This window comes from Apus apus, chromosome 21 (assembly GCF_020740795.1).
Source record: "Apus apus isolate bApuApu2 chromosome 21, bApuApu2.pri.cur, whole genome shotgun sequence".
Taxonomy (NCBI): domain Eukaryota; kingdom Metazoa; phylum Chordata; class Aves; order Apodiformes; family Apodidae; genus Apus; species Apus apus.
The window spans coordinates 6,267,576-6,292,036 of NC_067302.1; the positions used below are offsets into that span (position 1 = coordinate 6,267,576).

The 24,461-nt window shown below is 51.0% G+C and overlaps 3 protein-coding genes across 5 annotated transcripts; all 3 read right to left on the reverse strand.

Annotated features, from left to right (window-relative positions):
* Window positions 1-2,183: 2,183 nt before the first annotated feature.
* Window positions 2,184-3,191, reverse strand: LOC127393317 (platelet-activating factor receptor-like). Its single transcript, XM_051638293.1, has one exon. The coding sequence runs from the start codon at window positions 3,189-3,191 to the stop codon at window positions 2,184-2,186; it is 1,008 nt and encodes a 335-aa protein (XP_051494253.1).
* Window positions 3,192-5,183: 1,992 nt separating this feature from the next.
* TMEM35B (transmembrane protein 35B) lies at window positions 5,184-6,324 on the reverse strand. 2 transcript variants are annotated; one of them, XM_051637982.1, is made up of 3 exons: window positions 6,207-6,324; window positions 5,727-5,907; window positions 5,184-5,635 (listed from the first exon to the last, which is right to left on the reverse strand). In XM_051637982.1, the coding sequence occupies exons 1-3, from the start codon at window positions 6,312-6,314 to the stop codon at window positions 5,505-5,507; spliced, it is 420 nt and encodes a 139-aa protein (XP_051493942.1). In that variant the 5' UTR covers window positions 6,315-6,324; the 3' UTR covers window positions 5,184-5,504. The 2 variants fall into 2 exon arrangements, with proteins under 2 accessions (XP_051493942.1, XP_051493943.1); XM_051637983.1 differs by having other exon boundaries at window positions 6,246-6,323.
* A 2,619-nt stretch (window positions 6,325-8,943) lies between these two features.
* SFPQ (splicing factor proline and glutamine rich) lies at window positions 8,944-23,714 on the reverse strand. Of its 2 annotated transcripts, XM_051637965.1 has the most exons (11): window positions 22,987-23,714; window positions 22,478-22,666; window positions 22,082-22,383; window positions 21,872-21,967; window positions 20,361-20,557; window positions 19,990-20,074; window positions 19,582-19,699; window positions 19,317-19,365; window positions 19,117-19,238; window positions 10,195-10,239; window positions 8,944-9,918 (listed from the first exon to the last, which is right to left on the reverse strand). In XM_051637965.1, the coding sequence occupies exons 1-10, from the start codon at window positions 23,629-23,631 to the stop codon at window positions 10,219-10,221; spliced, it is 1,824 nt and encodes a 607-aa protein (XP_051493925.1). In that variant the 5' UTR covers window positions 23,632-23,714; the 3' UTR covers window positions 8,944-9,918; window positions 10,195-10,218. The 2 variants fall into 2 exon arrangements, with proteins under 2 accessions (XP_051493925.1, XP_051493924.1); XM_051637964.1 differs by lacking the exons at window positions 8,944-9,918; window positions 10,195-10,239 and adding an exon at window positions 14,369-16,513.
* Window positions 23,715-24,461: the final 747 nt, after the last annotated feature.

The window sequence follows — 24,461 nt, forward strand, 5'->3', positions numbered from 1 at the left end:
GGGGCTCTGTCCCCCCGTGCTGGGCTGGCACCGGGCGGGGGGTACCCCCCGGGGCACCCTGGAGTGGCGGGGGCACCCTGGGACCCAACACCCACCTCTGCCTGCCACACTACCTGCCAGGGTACTGGGACAGCCCTGGGGTACTAGGACAGTCCCGGGGTACTGGGACAGACCCGGGGTACTGGGACAGACCCAGGGTACTGAGACAGCCCTGGGTCAGGTGCAGCCCACAGGGGCCCAGGCTCTCCCCAGCTGCCCCCCACCTGCTGAGCCCCTCACACTGCACCATGTCATTTGCTAATAATAATCACAATGAGGGTGCGCGGGTTGCAAGTGCCGTGGAACGATCAGGTGGTGAACGCCTCCCTGCACGCCCTGCTGGGAGGCACACGGCGGCACGTGCCAGACCCAGGGCAGTGGGGAGAGCAGCACAGTGCAGGGAGAGCAAGACCAGACCCAGGTCCCCCACTCCCAGCACTGAGGCTCTGCAAGGCCACCCCTATCTTGGGGCACTCCGCTCAGCAGTCATGTGGCCCCCATTGCTGTCCTTCCCCACCTGAACCAGAGCTGTGGCTGTCCCCACCTTCAGCATCTGCTGAGTCCACCAAACATGATGCTGCCCCCGGGGGATGACCCCAGCCCCAGCCCTTGCCTGGCCCTGCAGCACCCTCACTGCTGTCAGCACGGCTGCTCCTGTCTGCACGTGGGGAGCTGAGCTCTGCCCAACTGCCTCAGCAGTTACATAAAACAATTAAAATTTAATGCATACTTCAAAAGGGGAACAACGGGTGGTCTAGGGCAGCTGGGCCAGGACCATGTATGGAGCAGAGGCACCCTTGGCCATGTCCCAGCTCTGCCAAGACACAGCACCATGGCACGTTGTCCAGCCCAGCCCATGGGCATGGCTGCACAGATCCAGAGCAGAGTGCCCAGGCACTGCGGGAGCCTGTGCCATGCTAACTGTGCCATGGTCTCCTGGAGGGCACGATCCCCATGGCACAAGGAAACCATGTCCCCATGGGGCCTGGCCTAGCCCCGCAGCTTCTTCTCCCGATTACCAGCTGAGCAGCTTTTAACAAACCACCACTGATGGGCACAGGTGGCACCCAGATGTCCTGGTGTCCAGGTGTCATCCCGCCTGTGCCCCAGCAGCCCAGATCTTCCTGCTTCCTTCCCCAGCACCAGTGAACCGGAGTGTGCCAGCCAGCAGCTCTTTGCTGGGGGGCGAGACCCCTGCTCAGGGGCAGCTGATGCACCCCAGTCTCCCCGGCCCCTGCCCCAGAGCCCTCGTGTTCTCGCAGCACACACCGCTCCTGTCCCTCAGTGCTGGGAGCAGGGCTGCGGCGGCGGCTGGAATGAGCCAGGGCTGGGAAAACACCATTTTCCTCCCACACAACCGCCCACGGCTCCGCGCCGGCTCCGCCGCCCCCGCTGCGCGCCGGGGCTCGCCGGGAAGGTGGGCGGCAGGCGTGGGGCTGGGGGCTGCACTGCACCCACTGCAGCCACCCACCTGCGGGCAGGGCAGGGGATGGGGAGGGGGGGAGCAGGGCCCTGCAACCCTCAGGGCAGAAGCTGCCCCGGTGCTGACTCCTGCTGCAGGAACAGTGCTGAGCCATGGCTGGAGATGGGGGCTGTGGCTTGGGGGCTGGGGGCTGCCCCACACCCAGCCCCACGGGGCAGGAGCAGCTGGTGCTGCTCAGTGTGCAGCACAGGCACCCACCAGCAAAGACACTGGGGAAGCCTTTGGCTCGTTCGTTTTTAATCCTGGCTGAGGGCAGCAGGGATGTGGGCACACTGCAGCACAGGACCAGCCATGAGACCCCAACCAGAACCCCCCAAGCAGCCTGGCTCATGCCGTGGGTGTCTCTCATCACACATGTTCCCATGGGATTGAGACTGCCAGAAGGGGACAACAACCCCTGGGCTTCCCATCCTGTCTCACCATGTCCCACCACAATTCAGCCCCTCCTGCAGTGGCTCAGCCCCCCCTTGCCAGGTGAGCAGCCCCCCCTTGGTGCCTGTGAGTGCAGAAGGCAGGATCCATGGGTGAAAGGAAACCATGGGAACACACAGAGTGGAGCAGGGGCAGCACGAAGCCAGAGCCCCCTCCCACTGCTCCCCATCCCACTGGGACTGTGGCACCAGAGCAGCCAGGGGGCAGGACTCCAGAGCCAACACAGTTACTAGGAGGCAAAGGAGGATGCACGGACGCTGGGCACGGGCCTGGAGGGTGCCTGGGGGGAGAGCAGGAGGCAGCAGCTGATCTTGCGCAGGGTCTGTCCCAGGTCAGCGCGGAAGCGCCGGATGGAGAAGCAGTAGACAAGGGGGTCGAGGCAGCTGTTGAGGCTGAGCAGGGCCACGCTCAGCGCGTGCAGCACATCCAGGGTGGTGGGGGGCCCGCAGAGTGGCTCAGGGGGCTGGCTGCCCACCCAGGGGGCCAGCGTGAGGTGGTAGGGAGCCACACAGACCACGAAGACCAGCAGCATCCCTAGGACCATGGCGCGCGCCTGCTGCCGGTGGGAGCCCGGCGAGAGGGCGGCAGGCGCCGAGAGCGCCCGTGCGATGGAGACGTAGGTGCCCAGCACCACCAGGAAGGCGGCGGCGAAGAAGCCCACCATGGCGTAGGCGTAGGCCTGCTGCCTGCCCAGGCCGTGCTGCTCGAAGCAGGCGGTGGCCCCGGCGCGGGCAGGGAAGGTTTGCTGGGTGGCCAGGGTGGGCGCGGCGCAGCCCAGCCCCAGCAACCAGGCCAGGGCACAGGCCAGCGCGGCGCCCCGGCGCCCCGTCAGCGGCAGCGCCCGCCGCGCCCGCCGCACCGCGCAGAACCGGTTGAAGCTGATGAGCGCCATGAAGGTGACGGCGCTGTAGGTCGCCAGGTAGTAGGTGGCCCCGGCCAGGCGGCAAGCGGCCTCCGAGAGCAGCCAGTCCCCCCCGGCCAGGTAGTAGGGGATCCAGAGGGGCAGGGTGAGGTTGAAGAGGATGTCGGCCAGCGTGAGGTTGATGAGGTAGATGCGGATGGCCTTCCTCACCTTGCCGCTCTGCAGGAAGACCAGTAAGGCCACCAGGTTGCCCGGCAGCCCCACACACAGCACCAGGCAGTAGACAGCGGGCACCAGCATGAACTGCACCGGGTGACTGGGTTCGCACTCGCCGGGCTGTCCCGCTGGCAGCAGCCCTGGCACTGAGCTGTTCATCCCGGGCTCCTGCAAAGATGGGGGGACAGTCAGTGGCACAGCCCTGAACACAGCCCTTGGGGGACAGTGAAGGGACATTAACCCAGATAGGGTGACCACTCTGGTGGGTGCCTGCAATAGCTCCTGGGCACTAGAGGCAGAGACCCCACAGGGATGGCACCATCTGCCAGAGGGGCTCAGCCTCCAATGGCTCCTCACAGTTGTCAAGGGATCCCAGAATCCTGTCCCAGCCCAACCAGAGCCACATCCCCCCAAGCCATAAAGGACCCCAGCCAGGGCTCCCCAGGGAGCAGCAGGTGCAACTGGCCAGCGTCACCCTGAGGTGCTGCACCAGCTCCAGCTGGCAGCTGCAGGGCTTAACACCTCCCACACGGCCATGTGCTTGCTGGGGCCACCAGTTCCCAGCACTCCAAATCCGGCCCCCCAGTGCACCCACAGGGAAATCACCCACCAGCTCAACATGCACCAGTGCAGAGAGTCCCCAGTGTGGGGATGGGGTACAAGCACGGGGCCAGCAGCCCTCTGTGACCCCCAGCCCTGCACGAGGCAGGTTTGCCATGGCTAACCACATTGTGCCGTGATGGCCGCTTCCCAGGGCTGCATCCCAGGGCTGCATCCCGCTGTTCCACCTCCCATCCCTGCCTGCCCACACCGCCCTGCCCGCACTGAGTCACCCAGCGGGTGTTTCCCAGCACACGCAGCACCCAGCACCCGGCTGAGGCATGGAGGGCACAAACTGCCAAGCTGGGGGAGGATTCAGGGCCCATCCCAGCAGGCTTCAGTTATTCTGCAGAGTCAGCACAGACCCCCAAGGATCCCCCAGTTTCTCTCACAGTCCCCCTTTCCCTCTCCCTCCCCAGCCTCTGTTTGCACAGGGGATGCTCCCATTCACCCAGTTACTGCAATGGGTCAGGCTGGTCCGGCTGTGTCCCCTCGGGCTGCTCCTCTCCATCTGGTCCAGCCAGGAGTGGCTTTAAGTGCTGGAGGGAGGCAGGGGCTGTCTGATCCACCCTCCTCCCTGTCCCAAGACCCCGCAGGGGTTAGTGCCCATGGGATGGCAGCTGGAGCAGGCAAAGCACCTGTGTGTGTATGTAATGGGGGATTCCCAGCTGGAGCCAGACTAAGACCCCCTGCGCCGGCTGACAGGGCGGGGGGTATGTGGGGGTGGGCTGGCTGTGCCACATACCACTGCCAGCACCCCCCTAGGACCATTTCCCAGGGCCCTTTTCCCACCCACACTGGGATGAAAGAGACTGAGGGTCAAATTTCCACACGCGGCAGCTGGAGGGAAAGGGGGATGACCCTAAAAGGATCAAAGCTGGAATCTGCCTCCTCCCGGCTCTTACTGCTTTTGTTGGCTTCAAAGCTGGATTTAGGGGGAGCAGCACCCCAGTCCCCAAGTTCTGTGAGCATCTGACTCGCTGCTTTGCATGGCTCTGCAATTTTTGGCTGCTCCTTTGGGACATCAAATGTGTCATCTCAACGTGGTTTGGATCCTGCTGGGGGTTCAGGGCTGCTGTACCCCCTCGGCTCATCCCAAGATGCCCGGTCTCCTCCCACAGCCACCCCAGCTGCCTTGCTGGGAACCACACTGGGTTCAAACATCATCTTAGGGTTCATCCTGAGCAGAATGACTTGGCTGTGCCCATCTGGGGTGGTAGAGGGGTCCCTGTGGGTGCAGGGTACCACTGCAGCAAGATCCCCAAAAAGCACGTGCCTGCCCGGGCACAGGGTCTGGGGGGTTGTGCTGCTGCTGTCACCTCCCAGGATGTGCAGCAAGTGGCCTGGCACATTGCTGGGTGGCTCCGGGCAGCCAGGGACTCTCCCTCCTGGCTGTCTGCCTCCATGCCAGCTGCCACCCACTCCTGCCTGGCCCCAGTCCTTGTCTCCAGGTGCTGCTCCAGTGGACTGGGGCCTCCAGCCCCATTATATCCCCTCAGCTCCCATGGCTCAGCGTGGGAGGAGGCAGAAATCAAAATGGGAGGCAAAACATTAAAAACAAGAGGCTTTATTCCAAAATACAAAAGCCTCCAGGAGAGCAGAGCTGGCCCAGCCCGGCGTGGCCCAACACCAGGAAGAGCCAGGCACCTTGTGCGAGTTTAGCAACGGAGCTGCTGGAGCAGTGGCATGGCCCAAAGCACCAGTCTGGGTCCCACAGCGTGGGGACAACCAGTGCCAGGGCCCCCCGCAGCAGCAGGAGAGGACACATCATGTTGCAGCAGCAAGTTACCCCCTGGGAAGCGATGCTGTCCCCAGAAATACCAGAAAGGCATCGCTTCCCACCAACCAAGCCATCCATCCTTCTGTTTCTGGTCACTCGAACTTGGGCTTGGGGGGGGCCGGGTGCCCACGGATGTTGAGCAGCAGGAGGAGGCCGAGGCAGAGGGTGGCAGGGGCGCACATGGCCAGGGGCTCCTGCAGCACCAGCAGCGTGTAGATGGCACCTGGGAGAGGAGCAAAGCATGGGAACTGGGGTCCCTGCCCAAGCGTCCCCCAGGACCCCGCGCAGGGTGGTGGGCACCCGCTGGCTCTCACCGATCATGATGACACTGAGGATGAAGTTGCTGATCTCCTGCAGGAGCTGGGGGCCAAACGCCAGCAGCAGCCCAGCCACCACCTCCACCCAGCCCACCACCTCCAGGTACTGGCCCGGCTCTGGCACAAACCCAAAGTCCTTCAGGGGAAAGACCTCGGCAAACCGCACAAATTCCGATTTCTGGGAAGGGCAAAGAGGGAAAGGAAGCAGCCCTGAGCCCTGGGGCCCCTCCGGCAGGGTCCACTCTCCTCAGCCCTGTGCCCAGATGGGCTCAGTTCCTCCCCCAGAAAGGCTCAGCCCAGCACCCCAACTTGCTCATCCCTCTCCCGAGGGCTCAGCCCTGCACCCCAAAGAGCTCAGGTTTGGCCACCCCAAAAGGCTCAGCCCAGTTCATGCTCAACCCTACACTCCCCGAACTAGCCCAGCCCCCCCCCAGCTGCCCCCCGCGGCCCCGCAGCCGTGGCCGGGCCCCCCCCCACCATGTGCCGGTGCAGATCGGCCGAGAGCCGGTCCGAGACCTTCACGGCTCCGGTCAGCAAGAAGAACAGCCCGAGCAGAACGCGGAGGGCGGTGAACGCCGCCGCCATGGCGGGGACGGGCGGGGACGGGGGCGGGTCGGGGCTGCTCAGCCCGGCCCAGCACGGCTCGGGCCGGCCCCGACCCCCGCACCCTGCCCGAGCCCCGCAACCCCGTCCTGGCAGAGGCAGGGACCCCCCCTCCCCAGCCATGGGTGCTGCTGGGGTACGAGAGGGGGGCTTAGCTTTGCAGCTCCAGCCCCCGAGGCTCTGGTCCCTCCCTGCCCCTCCCAGCACCGTCTTCCCACCACAGCAGGGCAGGGTGAGCAATGTGCGAGTGGGGAAGGACCCCCCCGAACAACCCCGGCAGCTGGGGCTGTGTGAGAGCCATGAAAGGGGGGAGCTGCGTGCCGAGCACCCACGGGGGGCCGCGGGCTGTGGGCGGCCGTGGCGGCAGGCAGGGACAGCGGCAGCCCTGCGGGTCCGGCAGGGCTGGTTGTGGAGGCAGCAGCTGCTGCAAGGATTTTCTTCTGGCACCAGGGAGGCCCGGTTTGGGTGAAGAAAGGGGCTGAGTCCTCCCGGGCCTGCGTCACAACCCGCGCCCAGGCTCCCGGGAAGGGCCGCCCCGGATCCGCAAGAGCCAGAGCCCAGGAAGGCTGCGGGGCACTGACGTTACTGTGATTTAAGTGGAAACGTTTGTTTAACGCCAGCAAATCTTGAAAGAGCAGGAACCGTTTCTCCAGAAGCACCAGACAGCGCAAGGGGCACAGCCTGGAGCACAGAATCACAGGATCTCAGGGTTTTGAAGGGACCTGGAAAGATCATCCAGCCCAACCCTCCTGCCAGAGCAGGATCACCCAGAGCACATCACACGGGAACGCGGCCAGCGGGCACGGGCCGTGCTTCCCGGAGCCGCAGTGAGGGCAGCGCTATTTTTACTCCTGGCAGCCGAAAATCATCCCTCGGCTCGAGCGCAGCCGAGGAGCCGCTCGCAGGGACTTGGAGCTTCTTCCTGCTGTGGCTCATACGCCGAGGGACGATAAAAAACAGCGAGGCAGGATGCAGCCCTTCTTTGTCGTAAGAAACCCCTTGGGAAAAAAAGATTTCTAAAAAAAGAGCAAATCCTGACCACCAGATTGCAGCAGCTCCACACCCACAGCGCCGGGTCGCAGCTCCAGCGCGCAGGAAGCATCTGTCACCGCTCCCAGCCTTGCTGCTCACAAGAGCCAGGCTGACTCCTGCCCGCCCAGCTCCTTCAGCTCAAAAAAATCCCCCTCTCCTCTCTCCAGCAGCCGCGTGTTGTCCCTGCCACAGGGCAGAGCCCGCACGTGGCCAGGACAGAGGTGGTTTTTTTTTTGTGCAAACATTGCAAAACCCTTTCACAGTGCGTTTGCCTTTCCCAGAGCGCCGGGCCCAGCGCAGGGGCTGCCCCAGCACTGCTGACTTGCCCCCGGGGGTCACACTGCCCCTGCCTCCCAGCACAGCACCAGGGGCTTGGAAAAGCCCCTCACGGCAGGAGACACGGCAGATGAACACAGCTGCGTTCCTGGGCTGGGACTCTTGCACATGGTACCTTCCTCCCTGCCCTCAGCCTCCGTTTTTTAATTACAGGAGGCAATTTAATTAATGAAACATTCGGCAGTAGCAGGTGATCAGCTTTACCACCCAGAGGCCAATAACCTTCTATCAGAGTAAAACCTGCTCCTACCAGTCATTTAGCAGGCGATGAGAACAACCCACACTCCAAAACATCCCATTTCACTCCCAAAAGCAAAACAAGTTTGTTACAAAGGTGAAGTTCAGCACATAGAAGGCTGGAACCACATTCAGGCTGCAAGTTTCAAGAGAGGAAGCAGCCAATGCTGCAACAGTGGAAATCGGGACAATTCACTGGAAAATGACAGAATTTGGGGATGGGGGGGAAGGCTGTGGAAGCCTGCGGTGACTGTGGAGACAAAGGCACTGAAAGCCACCCCCTGCAGCACAGCTATTGAGGAGCCACAAAACTTCTTGCTGAAGCCTTTTCTGGATCTCAACAATAGCCTGATAAAGTGAAATCAGAGTGAAACACCTCGATTATCCTGTGCCTGACTGCTTGATTGCAAGAGAAAGTGCAGAGCAGCAGTGAGCAGCGTTGACTGCAGCACCAGCCTTCCCTGCCACAAGCACCTGCTCCCCTCTCCAAGCCTCTTCATGCCACTGTTGTGGAAACCCCTGTTAAGAGGGTTCTGCATGAACAGCCCCTGCTGCTGTTTTAACACTTCTGCTGGTATCTAAATTAAGGGTAGTATTTAATAAATGACAGCATGAACTATGTGCACAGTACAGCTGTCTGAAGTATCAAATAAAGCAATATGAACCATGGTCATTTGTGCTGCAAGAGCTAAAATCCAACACTTCTCTGGCTCCCAAAGAATTGTGACAAGTGAGTCTCCCCCATGTGCCTGTCACAGTTGACAGCAGGACACACCACCCAAGCCCTTCGCTCCAGCACCCCAAGCACATTCCATGTGCCCTTCTACAGCCTCCCTTGTGGCAGTTTCTCAATCATCCCTACCACACTAAGCTGAACAGATTGCTCACTCACTGCATACACTCTGGAATAAAACAGAAGTCATTTATAGAAAAAAAAATAATTTATTTTTTTAAATTGTAGGCTCCTGGCTCCTCTTCACTGCATTGACTTCATCTTCTTCTGCAAGTGCAAAGCACAGAGTTAGAAAGAACATTATAAATGCCAGCAGAAATCACACAGTGACATGGAAAGGAACCCAGTGCATCACAACAGCCATGTCCCTGTCAAATGTACTCTAGGATCATTAAGTTTTTATGTCAAGCTTGAGATTAAATGAACATTCCCATTTTCATCTACTTCATAAATCTCACAGATCTGAAAGAGCTTTGTGGTTTACTACCCTAGAAACAAGGGCAGTGGTGATACATCACACAATTCTATGGGAGTTCACCCATGGAATCCCAATGGCTTCACATCTCACAGGGTCAGTGGTGGCACATCTAAGCTGTTACTTACCCATCACCCCTGAATTAAGGTACTTCACATGTTCCTCCGCACACATTTTAAATATCTGAAGTGCCCCCTTGTAATTTTAGTGGTAAACTAGAGGGAAAATGTCATTAATTCCAGCTCTGAAAGTTAATTTACTTCCCTAAATCACTATCTACTTGTGCTCTCATATTTGCCAATTAATCTTCCAGGCAATTGTGACAGTTCGATATTCATGAAAATATTTCAGAAAAGTAGCTTTTTAACAACTTTAGGTAACACTTGAGAAGCAGCTGCTCTATTGTTCCCTGTTCCTTGCTGACAATCACCCACCCCCTTTCACCAAAGCCTAAATGCAGAAATGGTTATTTCTCTTCTGACCACCTAGAGCATTCAGAGGGCAGAGCTTATTTGATGCTGCAGGGCTGAAAAGCCTCAAACAATGGTTGTATCTTGGCTCTGTAGAAGAAAGGTTCAGAAGTTCTATATAAAATTGATATTAACCAAGGGCAAACTTCAGGCAGGAAGAACACAATGCATCACAGAGAGATGGGTTACTGAGCTCTTACAGCAGCACAGGGACACCACCTACTTACTTGTTCACTTGGTATCTTGGTCCATCCAGATTATCACTGGGCATCATGCTGGATGTGCTCATGCTCAGCTCCCGAACTGGAAACATATTCAGAAGTTAAAACTACAATGAAATCTTTCCCACAAACCCAGGACTACAAAGGTATTTTTAACCAATGCTGTCAAGGAATCAAGCCCAAATGGAGTCTGGGTGCTTAACCCCACAGTTTCACAGCAGTACCAGGTTGTACCCTACACATCTCATGTATTCACTGATTTGTCAGTATTTTCCAATTCATTTAGGGACTTAGTATCAAGTGCCCAGAAACCTTCATTATTTCACCCCTTCAGAATAAGACTAGAAGTGATGCTTACCTTCCATGGATGAGCACTCCAGTTTCATTCAGCTTTCATCTTCACCTAAAGGATAACAAGCCAAGTTATTAGAGTAATACACAGAAAATTATGACCATTTCAAAGCTAACTTAAAAGTAAGGTTTTAAGATACATGGACTGATTAGTTATGAGGGGGGAATTTACAAAATATTCCAAAACATTAAGTGGAAGAGTAAGGGGCAGAAATAGGCTAGCCTAAACACTTGTAAAGAGATGAAGGAATATGCAGGTAGTTGACTGAGAAACTGCACCTTGTCTGAGCACAAACCGTAAATCACCAGTCTGAGCACAAGAAGTTTGATTGCAGCCAGAGGTATACTATCCCTTATGTGAAGGCATTAGCAAATTTGTCAAGCTACTTAAACTATTTTACCCTAGTTTTCTCCTGTAGTTATGCCCTCTTTCTTCCCCTTCATGAAGGAGTGCAGTGTCCCTGGACCCCTAGCCCTCAGGTTCAATAGTCCTAGAAGTGCTTCAGAAGCCAAAGGAAGACACTCAAGATTAGCACTGTCACTCTACTACTTTTATTCGCAGCAACAGATTCTTCCCTTCTGAGACCTTCCCCCCCTGCCTTTTTACTCTAGCTAAGTTGAGGGCAAACTGCAAGGGATGCAAGTACAAGGTTCTGTGCACACCTCTATAGTGGGGAGGCAAATCACACCACGGGCACAGTGTGATCTGACCAGGCAGGGAGAAGTTCCAGTTTAGTCTCAAACCCACCACCTGAGTTTTATCATGGCCCTCAGGAGCAGCAGTATGCACGTTTTGTTTTCTAAGCAACAAACACCATGCATAAGGGATACTATATCTTTGTGCATCCTTTTAACACTCCAGATTCACTTATAGCCACACTCCTCCCCCAACCCTCCCCCAGTTAGCTCTTCAGTACTGGTGTTCAGAAGCAACATTTATAGAGATGGGGTGTTCACAGACCACTGCGGGATTGCACAGCCAAGTCCTAACGTGTCAATCATTACCTAGCAGCAATGACAGAGCTGGGAGAAGGCCAATCCTCCCTTTTTTTCCTTTTCCAGTAAGCAGCTATTTAACAGCCCCACTAGCTGGTATGGAGAGAAAAAAAAAAAATCTGAAGCTAATTAGCTGATGCCAAACTTGCTAGTAGTGGAAGAAGCCAAGTAATTACCCAGAACAGCATACTTTTTATGCCTCCTTTCCAACATGCTTAGCCTCATTTAACATAATGGAACAATACACTGGCCTTCCTGATCATGTCACTGCAGCTGGCAATGATTAACAGAGACATGCAACCCCATTACTGCTCAAGTCCTAAAGCTACTCACAGGCCTCAGTGTTTAGCTAGAGGGAAAACTGCAAGCAAATCAACTTTGTATGCTTAATGTTACAGTGAAGCCCCCATACACACTGTGCTCTCTCCTGACAGCACCAGTATCTGGACCTGAGGGCCTAGCAGGTACTCAGATGTATTCTGACACCACACTTCTGAGCTTCAATGAGCATTTGAGAAAAAGTGTATTTTACACACAGATAAAACCAAAATGAAACACAATGCAAGCACTTCAATGTCATTTCTTGTACCCACTTGTTACAGACTGACTTAGAGCAGACATGACTATTTGCTTTTAAGTTAGCTACCACACCAAGTTTAATTACTGCAGACAGTCAGAGCTGGTATGAGACCCATGGTTCAGCGACAAATTGCTTGCTCCAAGAGTGTCAAAAACCTGCTAGTTCAGGTAAACAGAATGAGGCAGATGGGCCAATAACCCCTCCACGACATTACTGCAGGTCAAGTAAAGTATCCAGGGCACACTGGAAAAAACTAGTCAGATCTGAGCACTGGTTTAAAGATTAACAATTCAGTTTTGCTACATGACAGTACACATACTGCCATCAGTTTTGCTACTGAATTCTAGTCACAGGTTAAGAGTAAGCCATTACAAAAAAGCCCAACTGACTTTGTGGCAAGTGGTGTCACCGCTTGACTAGCTAGAATTCAGCTACACTCACTGTGGTGTAACCAAAGACCTGTTGTTATGAACATAAGGTGCAGCTGCTACTTCAAGCTTTCAGTGGAACATGAAGAGAGAGCTACAGCAGAGGGCAAGGCTGTCCAGCAGATCCCCTGCTCACCAGCACAAGTCTTGCCTGGAAGATACCACAGAAGGGTCCAAATGTGACAATAATACCAGAAACAAATATGCAAAGCAGAACTTTGCAGAACAAGCAGGAAAACATGTTACAACATCTGAAATATAGTGAACATCAGACTAGAGCGAGATCATGTGCTGAAACAAGGGACCTTGAAATTCAGGTTCAAGAGCTAATGCAAAAGAGCTGGAGATCAGCATGTCTGGAAATGTAAGCACATTAATCCTGGAACACTACGTTCAGTATTTCTACTGATGAAGACTTTAGAATTACATCCCCAAGACTGATGAAAAATGAAGCTGGGCATTACACTACCCAAGACGACTCTATGAGGCAGAAATACAGAATCTCATCACTGTCAATTAAAGGCAGAAGAATGAATTATGCTTGTCAATCAAAGATTAAAATAAAGACAAATGAAATGTCCAATAGGGTCTAGAAAACTACTCATGGGGATATTCATCCAAGCATTTATTTGTATGCCTTCAAAAATGTTTCAAGTCTCCAAGCTGACTGAATCAGCAAGCTGTGACTATCCTGCAGTGCACACAAGGCTAGACCAGCTACCATAGTTCCTGCTGAGCCAAGACTACAAAGGGATGTGCTGCAGATGGGCCATCCTGTCACTGCAGAAAGTTTCAAAAGTCCTTTTCTAGGCACTGAGAGCACTTAGTTGACTAGTAAAGTGAGTTTAAGATCACATTCCCTCTTCCCCCCAGAGATCATCTGAGAGTATCTTCATTACATCAGAACTAGGAAAAATCCACACAAGCCGAGTCACATGTACAAAGGAATCGGGTCTGAAAATACTTATCTAAGAATCACAGTAAGTTGCTTATTGACTCTGAACAAAACAAAACCGAAAACCACGCAGCTTTGATGCAAGCTTAACATACAGGTATGGAGAGTGCTGCACTGTAATTCCACAGTCAGAAGTGTGATGTCAGAATACCCACAGTATAAGATTACATAGAAAGTCACCAAGTTAGATTATATTGCTTGTTACCTACCTGTACGCAGTCGGCAATGAGAATCTTGGAGCAAGCAGGAATACTACATCCGGGTCCTAATGTCCATTGCCATTTGTGGTACTACGTTCCTCACAGTTATGAACTGCAGAAATGCTGGCTAAGTGCAGTTATGTAGCAGGCCACTAGTTTTAAGTGTAAATTGCAGTCTCAAAACTCCAGCAAAAACTTGCTGCCACAATAAGTGGTTGCCAAGGAGAAGCCAATAATTTTTCTACCACAAAAATATACCACAAAATCTCAAAAGCAGTTTCAGTTCTCATTAGCTGTATAAATGATTAGTGTAATGTGTCTACACCAGAAGATAAGATTATTGTGTTCATTTCTGAGAAAGTGTGAAGATACATGTATAACGATACCGGTTTCTACAGGTTGCAGTTTTTAGAGATCTTAAGAGTCAAAATGGGCTCAATTTTGATCAAGCAAGCTAAATTGCAACAGCCAACGTCCTCCACATCCAGTACAAAAATGTTATGTGGTCTAGACCATCCAAAACCAGGTCTGACCAACGAAGCACTTTTCTAAATGGTTTTAGTCAATCATATAAATCTGGTTTTATGAAAAAAAAAGTCCAAAACCTCATAGGAAGAGATCAAAGAAACGTAACTTTCTCACCTCCCACATTTAGCAACTTTATCAGATTTTCGAGTTGATGTTTGCTAGCTTTTAAGACACCACCTTTAAAAGGTCTTGAAAAGAAGTTGGCTCATTAATTGTATGCCTGTTTAATACATGCAACTCAAAGCAGAACTTGTTTTAGAAATTCTGCTTATGCAGCTACAACAAAGCTAGATTTAACCAAACTTTCAGTTGTTTTGAAAACTGCCAAATATTTCAATATATTTACTAGTCATGGTTTTGCAACTCAGCTATTTTTAATACCTAGCAACAGCAGCTTACGTACGAAACAGGGGTACCAAAAGACAATCTCTGTAAGGTACAAGGACATCAGCATCCTTCACTCTTCCAAGTTACAGAACTACAAAAGAACATACTTTAGGATATGCACCAGCATCTCTTTAATAAAGAATGACATGTAATCTGAAAAATAAACTGAAAAAATTAATTTAATGTTTACGTTCAGAATTCCCCATCTCAGACACCTTCACCTTTTCAGGGTGTCCCATGAACACCCTCCAGAAAACATATGCATTATTTAACACTACTTCAATAAAGCAAATTGCATCGGTACTGCTGATTTTTAAACTAAGTATCCAAGTACTCCCAAATACTTGGTCCCGTTTAGGAACTGCCAATTCGGAATGTCCTGAATAGCAATTCATTGTTGCAGCATATTATCAACCCCCACACTTTTCTGGGAAAATAAGAAGCGTTCACCAAACAAGCTGAGTCGCTATTTAATGAGCTTAGTATTCCAAGTAGTGTTACCTGGTATCAGCATTTCACAACATGCTATTTTTTACAGCAAGGACTTCACAAGGGATAATAATCTGCACTCTAAAATACTGCCAATCTGACACTGAAGTTTTAACCACAGAGAAAATTTAGCATAGAATTTAGAATTAGCCAATGCTTAGCACAAGGAATGGTAAGATCATTGGAAGGTTAAACTACTCACAGAATGCTCAGGGGTTGGGGAATCTGTGAAGGTACAGCCAGACTAAGTTCACCTACTTTGTGCCAAGCAGGTTGATGTATCCTGCATTAACACCAAGGTATTTTACACTGGGAAGTCATGTTCCCAGCTTATCTGGTACAATGTAGTAATAAGCAAAGCAACTACCTTATCAATGAGTCCAGAATGCTTCAAAATTCTTCTGGGTCTTAATAAAATGCACAGCAAGCTAACGAATTCATCAAATCTTCTACAAAAGAACCTTAAAGGGAGTTTATTTATACTGTGTAATATAGCTATTAAGCTCCAGATTCAGATACTACTTTTGATGCATTATCTCCAAACATCAATAATAAAAGAGCGATAACCATCATGCAAGCAAGCTAATTTCTGTATTTTACATACAGGTTTTTAGGATTCACCCACCAGCTACATGATATAAGAATAGTTCCTGCAGTGCCCATAATACAAATTATTGTATTCTGAACTATGCAAATTAGTCCACTCAATTAGCATGAGGACATAAGCAAGTTAACCTTATCACTCAAGTAACACTTCTGGACTTGATGCCAAGCAGTTTTCAGGTAAGTGTACAATACGGAGCAAGGCCAGATCCTGTAATCACAGACAGCTTAAGAGCATAAAAATATCACATTAACAATCCCTTAGTTAGGAAGTCAGCCAATACAACTCATTCTATGTATTTATTTTAAAATAACCATTGCTAGTCTTCTGCTTAAAGTCTTTAAAAGATTCCAAGCAGTAACTGCCAAGGTGGTCAATGCTACCATCCCACCACCCATTCATTATCTGTAGGAAGGTCATTACATGCTGCACTACACTTCTGCAGTGTAGCTTTTATTACGGTATGTTGCAGCACTTGCAAGGTTTCCATTAGCTTCCTTATTGCAGCACAATTAACGCTCAAAAAATCTGCACCTACTGCAAAGTTAGGCTACTGTTTGACCCAATCTTTAGCTAGAGGCATTATGGGAGGAGATCCCACTCTTCACTACAGCTCCACACCCAGGTCTAGTTTGACCTCTGCTTGAGCCTCTAGGTTTCAAGGTGTGGCAGTCAGTCTCCTTTGTTTAACCACGAATGGCAAGAAGAGTTACTACATTTAGTTTTCTATTTATTTGAAGCACAGTAAAAAAAAGTTGGTACACTTTGGGAATTCAGTGGCACAAGGTACACTGCCATCAAGTTAGGGACGTTATACATCAAAAAACCAGCTAAATTTGTTTTGAAACACTGCATTACATAATTAAATTGTACTCGCCCAAACAGACCACTTACAAATATTAGGTCAGTAAGTTTCTAACATCCATAAAAACGTAGCTTTCTTACTAAAATGCAAGAATTAAAAAGTTGGTGTCTAAACAAGACAGACAAAAACAAATTGGAATGAAACTACAGGTCACATCTAAAATCGGGGCTTTTTGTTTGGGCCTTCATATTCTTCTCTCCCTCTACCATATCCTGTTGGTGTTCCAGGCCCCATTCCTCTAGGACCCTGGCCACCCACAGGCCCCGCACCTCCCTGCCCAAAGCGTTCAGGACGCTATTGGAACAGAATTAACAGTTCATTATATGTAGTTGATGTCCATGTGTGTTAAGTATATATTTTTAGAAGGTTCCGTAGTCAAGGTTCGTCGATACAATCACCATTGAGTCGATCCACAGGTACCGGGAACATAGAAAGGAAAAAAGGGTAATTTAAAAATTAGTTTATTGTAATACATGCCTTGAGGTATGTTCCCACTTGATGCATTCTCATACATCTGTTACAAAGAACAGATCCTCCCTGCAGTGCTAGAAATGTAAGCATTAGTGCAGACGTGAATTAACAACTTTCCAAATGAGCTAGCAAATTTCAACCAAGTTAATGCAAATAGCTTGCAAACTTCTCACCTTTAGTGCAGTAAAAGCTTAGTTTACACCACTGTCATTTCCAAATTAGCCTAGCCAGAGAACCAGTCTTCAGTTCACTGAAGTATGAGCTGACATTCATAAAATGTCATTGTAAACAGAATGCCTACTCACCAGTTAATGGCATGTGCTGCAATAGAGACCATGTGCTTTTCAAGATGGGGTTAAGACTACGGTCTGCTGACTAAACTGCAGAGGCCTTAGGCAGTACCCAAAACTGATTGTGAGCACTACTGGATTGCAAGAAGAAAAAAAATGTGAAAAAAAGCTCATGACCAGTGATTTACCTAACCAACACAACTGCTCGATCACAGACTTGCATTAGTTTAAACCCCACACACTCCAGAATGGCTGCTGTATAATGCTGAAACATGTTCAAAGAACTACAATTTATCCAGTGTTTCCAGTTAGAACTCTGCACAAAGGGTTGCGTGCATCCGCTCAGTATCTCCCTTCCCACCCCACCTTCACCACAAGCTCTTGGAAAATTCACAGCTTCAGTGTTGAAAGGTTTCACACCAAGATGTAAAAGCTCAAGTACTCTGCAATAAAGCAGAGACTTAAGGTTTTTTTTACTAGTACCTCGAGTTGCATGTACTTCACTCAGTTACTGTATCAGTGGGTGTGGTCAGCATTCAATCTACAGAACTGACAGGTCATCACAAAGATAACTTTAAACTTTGATTTCAAGAAAATTTTCCACTGCCAAGTAACAGAACACTGGTAGGTTGTTTGTTACAAAAGGATCTGCAACTGGAAATTCACACTTTGAGTTCTTGACTTCTGAAAGTCAGTTTCAATCCTTCCAAGAAAGGAATTTCAGGAAGATTACCTGGATTTTCTGCCTAATTCATGATATCTTAAGCTTATCTCCAATTCTGCTTAAAAGGTATCAGCCCAGTCACTGTGACAGCACTGCGTGGCAGAGATCCCCATTCTAAGAACCTTGAGGCAGTTAAACCATCTTACTGTCACACCTTTTGACCATATCACATTTTCAAGTCTTACACAAGTTCAGCATGCACCTGCACCACGATTTTCAGGAGAAACATGTACACAGCATTCACCACAGACTACCTAACTGTTCACAGGAAACTTAGGAAATGCTTAAATATCAGTAGATTATTTAGATACGTTAAGGCCAACGGCACTGTCTACTGACTCCGTGATGTCCTGCAAAGTTATCATTCCAAAGATATGGCTCCCCAAAAAAACAAAAGATATCTGACAAGCTACTATGGTAGCTCACCACATTGAGCCAGAGGCCTAAGCACACCCAAAAATCATTTAGTTCAGTTTGTGCTACAGAGTGTACACCCTGTCAGGAGGGTGAAAGCACACTGATATCACCCCCCAAGCCAACAGATTTCCATCCTACCCATTAGGCATTTCTTTAACCTACATCTGTGTTGCTCAGTGTGATAACACCAAGCAGGCTCAAAGCCATTCACACATATAGTGTGCTAAAAACAGCAGTCTGGAAGCATACCTTGGAACATGAGATATGCTGTAGCTTTAACAAATTCTACCTATATAGTCATGCCCAAGACAGGAAAATAAGAGGTAGGAACCACAAAATGGCTGCAGTCCTGGACCACTGGAACATGCCTGAAGCTAAAAACCAGCATTTCTGCTCTTCTATGGAAAACATCAGCACACAGAATAAGTGATATGCTGTTTACCATTGATTACTTAAGTTAATCTGCTGCTTAAATTGACTTGAGCGCAGATTTCTGAATTAACAGCACACCCATACCAACATGCATCAATCCTAACTAGGCTTGGAAGGGCCACAATAAATGCATTGTTACACATCAGAAAGGAACAAAAATCTCTCGTCCATAAATACAGTCAGTCAACTTGCTGAAAAGCCTCTTAATTATAAAACGTAACCTAGTAATTTGTCAAATTCTCTGTAATTTATTAAAAAAATCCTTCCAAGCCTAACAGTGACGCAGAATTTCCAAAGTCCAATAAAGTCAGAGTTAATTGCAAATATGCTTAACAGCACATTTGAACTCACTTACAAAAAACTCCCAACTGTCAGCTACCATAACGGTTAAGAACTACTCTAGTACTACATACTGCCACACTAGTCTTCATGTTAAACACCTGACAAGAAAGTCAGCAGTTAACAGTGACATTTACACAACCATCCGAACACTGGCAGAGAACTCCATGGCCAACCACCACATTTCCCTTGTGCTAAACTAAAGCCACCACAGGATACGTTACCATGTCACTTCCCATCATAGAACCACTCATGGCTGCTTGGCCAACTCCTGGATTAGCTTCATAACCTATGCCGCCACCACCTCCAAGAGGTGGGAATTTCTGGGCTGCAGAAGCATAAGGATCTAAGAAAGAGAAACATATAATCATATTCTGACACTTTCTAAGTTAACCACATAAAGTAATTATTAAATATTCTTTACCTCCCATGTTCATTGTGGTGGCACCACCCATTCTCATGTCTCTCTCCCTCTGCATAGAAGAAACAACTTTTAGCACAGATAAATCTACTATGAAATCCACACCTTTCAGGTGATAAAACCCACGTACAGCCAACCACTCTCACCTCACCTACAGAGGCTTCGCATTACCTAACCTAGAGGAAGCAAAAGGCATCAAACTTGAAAACACACCAACAAAATCCTGAACATGGTAATGTATAAAACAAAAAAAATCACTTTCACTTACTGGATCCATGTAACCCATCCTACTATAATTCTCTTCCCTCTGTCTTCTCATTTGTTCTTCCATCTCCCGCTGACGTATCATCATCTCCTCTTCCCGCCTGCGACGCTCCTCCTCCTGCCTGGTCACCCCAGAGGAGACTGTTAATCCTCAGCAGTGTAACAAGCTCAACACTCAACATCACTTACATGAGCAATTCAAAAGGCACTGAATGACTGACTGCACTTCAGCAATAAAAAGATACTCTATGATGCTCACATACTCCAGGAAAAACTTGCACTGCCATTCAATTTCTCATACGCAAACTGAAGCAGCAATGGTGTTTCTTGAAAAATAAAAGCTTTCATATAGAAGTCATTTTCAAAAAAACAACTGTAACATTGAAAACAATCCCAGGAAAGCCAAACCAACCTCAGCTGAATTTCCTTGCGTTTCTGCATTTCCTGGTTATGGAGCTCTTCCATACGCCGCAGCTCCTCCTGGCGCCTCATGAGGTCTGCAGAAATGAAGCTTGTCAGCAGCTATGTCAAACTGGGGTCACATCTAAACCCAGATTTGAGCTCCATCAACCTCAGCTGCACTACAGCAGACAGCTGCCTTCTGAGTGCCACTACTCTTGACAATACTTCATTTAAAAAAATTGAAAAACTACCATTTTCTCTTTAAGGCTAAATTCTCAAGTTAGCAGTGGGAAAGCAGTTTATTCATTAAGCCATTAAACAGCCATACATTTAAACTAGCATGAAAACAAAAAACATGACACAGAATTCAGAGCCAATTACCTTGCCGCAAGAGGTTTGCCTGATGCTCATGATAAGCATCTTCCATCTCACTTTCAAGTTTGTCCTTGGCATCTTTCATGTTTTTTGCCACTTGCTCTCTCTGCTGTTTTTCCATTTCATCTAAAGATTTCCACCTTTGGGAATATTCAAACTCAAAGCTGCCAGGCTGAGCAAAACGGGGAGGAGTCTCTCTTTCCCTGCAGAAAGGAAGATGCTCGTTCAGACTGAGTAAACCTGGCAACTGAAGGTCAATCAATCACCACAAGTAGAATTACCAGGGCACATCAAGGCCCCCTGAAAACACTGCCTCTCAACTACCAAGTGGTAAACTTGCTGTGCCACAATGCTGGTAACAACACCGCATTTTACACACTGAAACTGCAGCATTGACTGTGAATAAATTCCACAGCCACCTTAACAAATGGAGACTCCCGCACCATCACATCTACACCAACCTTCCCACTTACAGTTCTACTTCTTAACTTCTTGAGACCCTCCACTGCTGGCAACTGCCAGGTGCAAAATCCTTCCCACAAGGCAGGTCTTTGCCTGAGCAGGGACAGCTGCTCAAAACACCGGCACACAGAGATGGAATTTTCAGTGCCGCTTTACCCAAAGCACCGTGTGTCAAAGGCAAGGAACAAGCTTTGATTTTAAGTTAAAAGAGTTTTCAAAATGCCTCAGGGCCAACAGTTTGTCATATAAAGAAACTGGAGTCTAAGAGTCAGTAATTAATGGAACAACACTAGAAAAGTTCAAAAGCTTTCCACGCATTAGCAATGTAAATAAAGCATTTCAACGTTTAACACTACACTAATCTGCACTGTTTTCAAAGACACTGCCTCCACACTGTTTATGGTTTTTGATCAAAGGTACTGATTTTGAACACTTTCTCATACAAACCAGACCTGACTGGATCTGCCCCCTGCACTCCCTTTTGTGATATGGGAAAATACAGTATTTTTACAACTCATTCAATATACAGACCTAAAACTGCTACTCAGAAAAAGACTCTTATAGACTCTTGCCCACCCGTTTATGCCCAGTAGTCCCCTCTGTAATGCAATTACATAGGGAACTACTCTTATTAATCATGGATTGTGTTAAAATTTTACTTCTCTTTTCATACCATAAACATGTTTATAAAATCCCTACGCAATCATCAACATGAGATATGCCTGAAGTGAGATGACAGTTCTCAAAAACAGGAAGAACAGTTTAAGCCTGATTTTCAAGAGTTTCTACATATACCAAAACGCATCTGTTACAAGGCTATGAAGGCTTTACTTTGTGTCACAATGCAGAAGATTGTGTAACCCTCAGGGAATGTACTAACCAAATCAGTATGTTACATTACCAAAAAGCCAACTTCAACAAAAAAAAAAAAAAGAACTGAAATTGCTACTCAAAATTCTAAGCCTGTTTCCCAATAATTGCTCCATGTCTCTCAAGAGTCTGGAACAATAGTACATACATCATCTATATACTCTATGCCAAAAGACAGTGCCTACTTTTGATACATGGGATTCTTCTGAGCAAGCTTTTCTGGAAGACCATCTTCATCATCCAGTTGCTCCAACGGTTCCACAATAACTGGCCTAGGAGTGCTGAACAAAGAAACACTCATTTTACTTTTCCGTAAGAATCTCGATTCTGAAAAACTAGAAGCTGACAATTTTATGCAGCTTAAACCTAAAAATCCTAAGCAGCGATATACTTACGTTGTCAACAAAAACACTCCCTCAGTACACCGTTCAAATGCTTTTCTTGCAGCTGGCTTTGATGCAAATTCAACAATGCCTTTTCCTGTTGATCTACCTCGGTCATCTACAATCACAACAGCTCTTTCCACTGGACCAAACTGGGAAAAAGCTTCCTCCAGCAACTCGTTAGACACATAGGGTGAAAGATTGCGCACTGAAAGAGCAGCAGCATGTGTGGCAAACCGAACACGGAGCTGTCGACCCCGCATGGGGGTATCATCCAGTTCTGCCTTCGCAATTTCTGCAAGAGCTCTAGATTCCTGGGGAAAGTTTGAGATCCAATTTTAGAAAACCAAACTGTAAAATACTATTTTCTGAGAATTAAAGGGATGGACGTACAGCACAAAAGCCTACCAATTTAATGAATCCAAAGCCTTTCCCTTTGTTGATAAAAACCTCTCCTGGCTCCCCATATTTAGCGAACAATCTCTTAAAGTCTTCGTCTGTTATATCGGCAGGCAAATTCCCAACAAACAAACGGCAACGCTGAGTATAGGTCTTCTCCCCGGGCCGCCTCAGAAGGGAGAGGTTTGCTTTAAATCCCTACAAAGAAGCAGACCAGTTCGAGCCGTCACTGCGTGCAGCCCCGCTGCCTGCACCGCCAAGCCGCGGCCGATCTCGCCCCAGGAGGCCCGCAGCCCCGCAATACAAACCCCGCGCTGCCTCAGGCTGCGGCCGGGAGGTGCCCGGGCCGCGGGGAGCCCGCCCGGGCCGCGGGGAGCCCGCCCGGGCCGCTCGGGCCCCGCGGCCGCCCCGGGCCGCGCGCCCCTCCCCTCAAGATGGCGGCGCGGGCGCGCGGAGCCGCCGTTCCCGGCCGCAGCCGCCGCCATCTTGTGCTCGGCGAGGCGGGGGCCGTGACTCACCTCGTCCGACAGCTTCTCGCCGCCGCCGCCCGGGCCTTGCTGCGAGGAGAGGCTCTGCTGTCCCTGGTGCTGCTGCCCGCGGCCCCGCGGCTCTCCGCCCGGCCCGCCGCGATGGCCCGGCCCGCCCTTGTGCGGCCCGCCGGGCCCCTGCTGGGGGCCGCCCGGTCCCTTGGGCCCGCCGCCGGGCGACTGTCCTTGTCCTTTCTTAGGGCCGCCGGCCGGGGTGGGGCTGGGGCTCGGCTTGGGCTGCGGCTGCCCCCCCGGGCCGGAGGGAGTGGAGGAGGGCGCCGAAACCGGGGTCTGCTGCTGCGGCGGCTGCCCCGCGGGCAGCGCCGATGCCTGAGGCGCCCCAGGGCCGGCCTGGCTGCCGGCAGGGCCCGCCGTGGTGGCGGCGGGTGAAGAGGACGAAGAAGGCGGAGCAGAAGTCGACGCGGGTGGTTTCGGCGGCTCGGGCTTCGGGCCTCCGCCCGGCGGTCCGCCCGGGCCCTGCGGGCCGCCCCCCATCGGGCCGCGGTTCTGGCCCATGCCCATGCCGGGCGGCGGAGAGCGGAAATCGTGGTTTGGGCCGCCGCGGCCACCGCCGCCGCCGCGCCGGTGGAAGCCGCCTCCGCCGCCGCCACGACTACGGAACCGATCCCGCGACATGGTGGTGGTGGGAGGCGAGGGCGCCGGCCGCGGCTGCTGCTCCTCCGAGCCCGCTGCGCAAAATGGCGGCGAGCGGAACGGCCTCGCCGCCGCCTTTGTCCGCCCCTAATATAGTTTCCCCGCCCCCGGAACCCGCCCCCTTCTCCCCGCTGGCCAATCGCCGGCCGCGGCGGCGACCACCGAGTGCCTGGCCAATGGCAGGGCCCTGTTCCACCGACTCTTTGATCTCATTGGTAGAGAGCCTGCCCTCTGCCGATTGGCTCATTTGCCCCGCGGGCGCTGGCACGGGATGAGCCGTTAACGTCCTGTGCGCTGATTGGGCGGTTTGAGCGGGGGGAGGGGCCGGTCGCGAAGGAGCCGGCTCGCGATTGGCTGCGCGGGGAGCCGGGCGGGCCCCGTTCCCGGGGGGCCGGGGCCGCGCTGCGGGCGCCTTCGCTTCTGGTCGGGGAAGCGGATTTGGTGTCGAAAAGTGCTATTTGTTGATCCGAGGGCGATGGTGGGAGCGCAGCTGCAGCGCGGGAGGTCCCCGTGGGCCCGCTCCGTTTGAGCAGTCGGAGGGGGAAGCAGCAGGAAAGACGCAGAAACCCCCCAAAGCCGCAGGAGGCGGCTCCGTGCTCCGGCCCGCGCGGGCAGGAGCGTGGGCAGCGATTCCCCCACGTGTGGGAAAAACGTGGGAAAAGAAAGCGGCTTTTAAAGCTCGGAGAGGTGGTGGCCGCCGCGTCCTGCCAGGGCAAACGGGAAAGGACTTCCCGTCTCCTCCGAACCCTAAAGCGGTTCCAGGGGTGTCACCCTGGAGGCACCAGCGGAGCGACGGGACAACCCACGGAGTC

Bases quoted from the DNA above. Each gene is read 5' to 3' on its own strand.
- SFPQ (XM_051637964.1), bottom strand. From the start codon at position 23,631: ATGTCGCGGGATCGGTTCCGTAGTCGTGGCGGCGGCGGAGGCGGCTTC. The intron at 22,667-22,986 runs GTGAGTCACGGC...GCTTCTTTGTAG, and splicing joins GCGAGAAGCTGTCGGACGAG to GGATTTAAAGCAAACCTCTC. The intron at 19,239-19,316 runs GTAAAGAATATT...TCTCTTTCTTAG, and splicing joins CACCACAATGAACATGGGAG to ATCCTTATGCTTCTGCAGCC.
- LOC127393317 (XM_051638293.1), bottom strand. From the start codon at position 3,191: ATGAACAGCTCAGTGCCAGGGCTGCTGCCAGCGGGACAGCCCGGCGAG.
- TMEM35B (XM_051637982.1), bottom strand. From the start codon at position 6,314: ATGGCGGCGGCGTTCACCGCCCTCCGCGTTCTGCTCGGGCTGTTCTTC. The intron at 5,908-6,206 runs GTGGGGGGGGGC...TGCCCTTCCCAG, and splicing joins CCGATCTGCACCGGCACATG to AAATCGGAATTTGTGCGGTT. The intron at 5,636-5,726 runs GTGAGAGCCAGC...CTCCTCTCCCAG, and splicing joins CCTCAGTGTCATCATGATCG to GTGCCATCTACACGCTGCTG.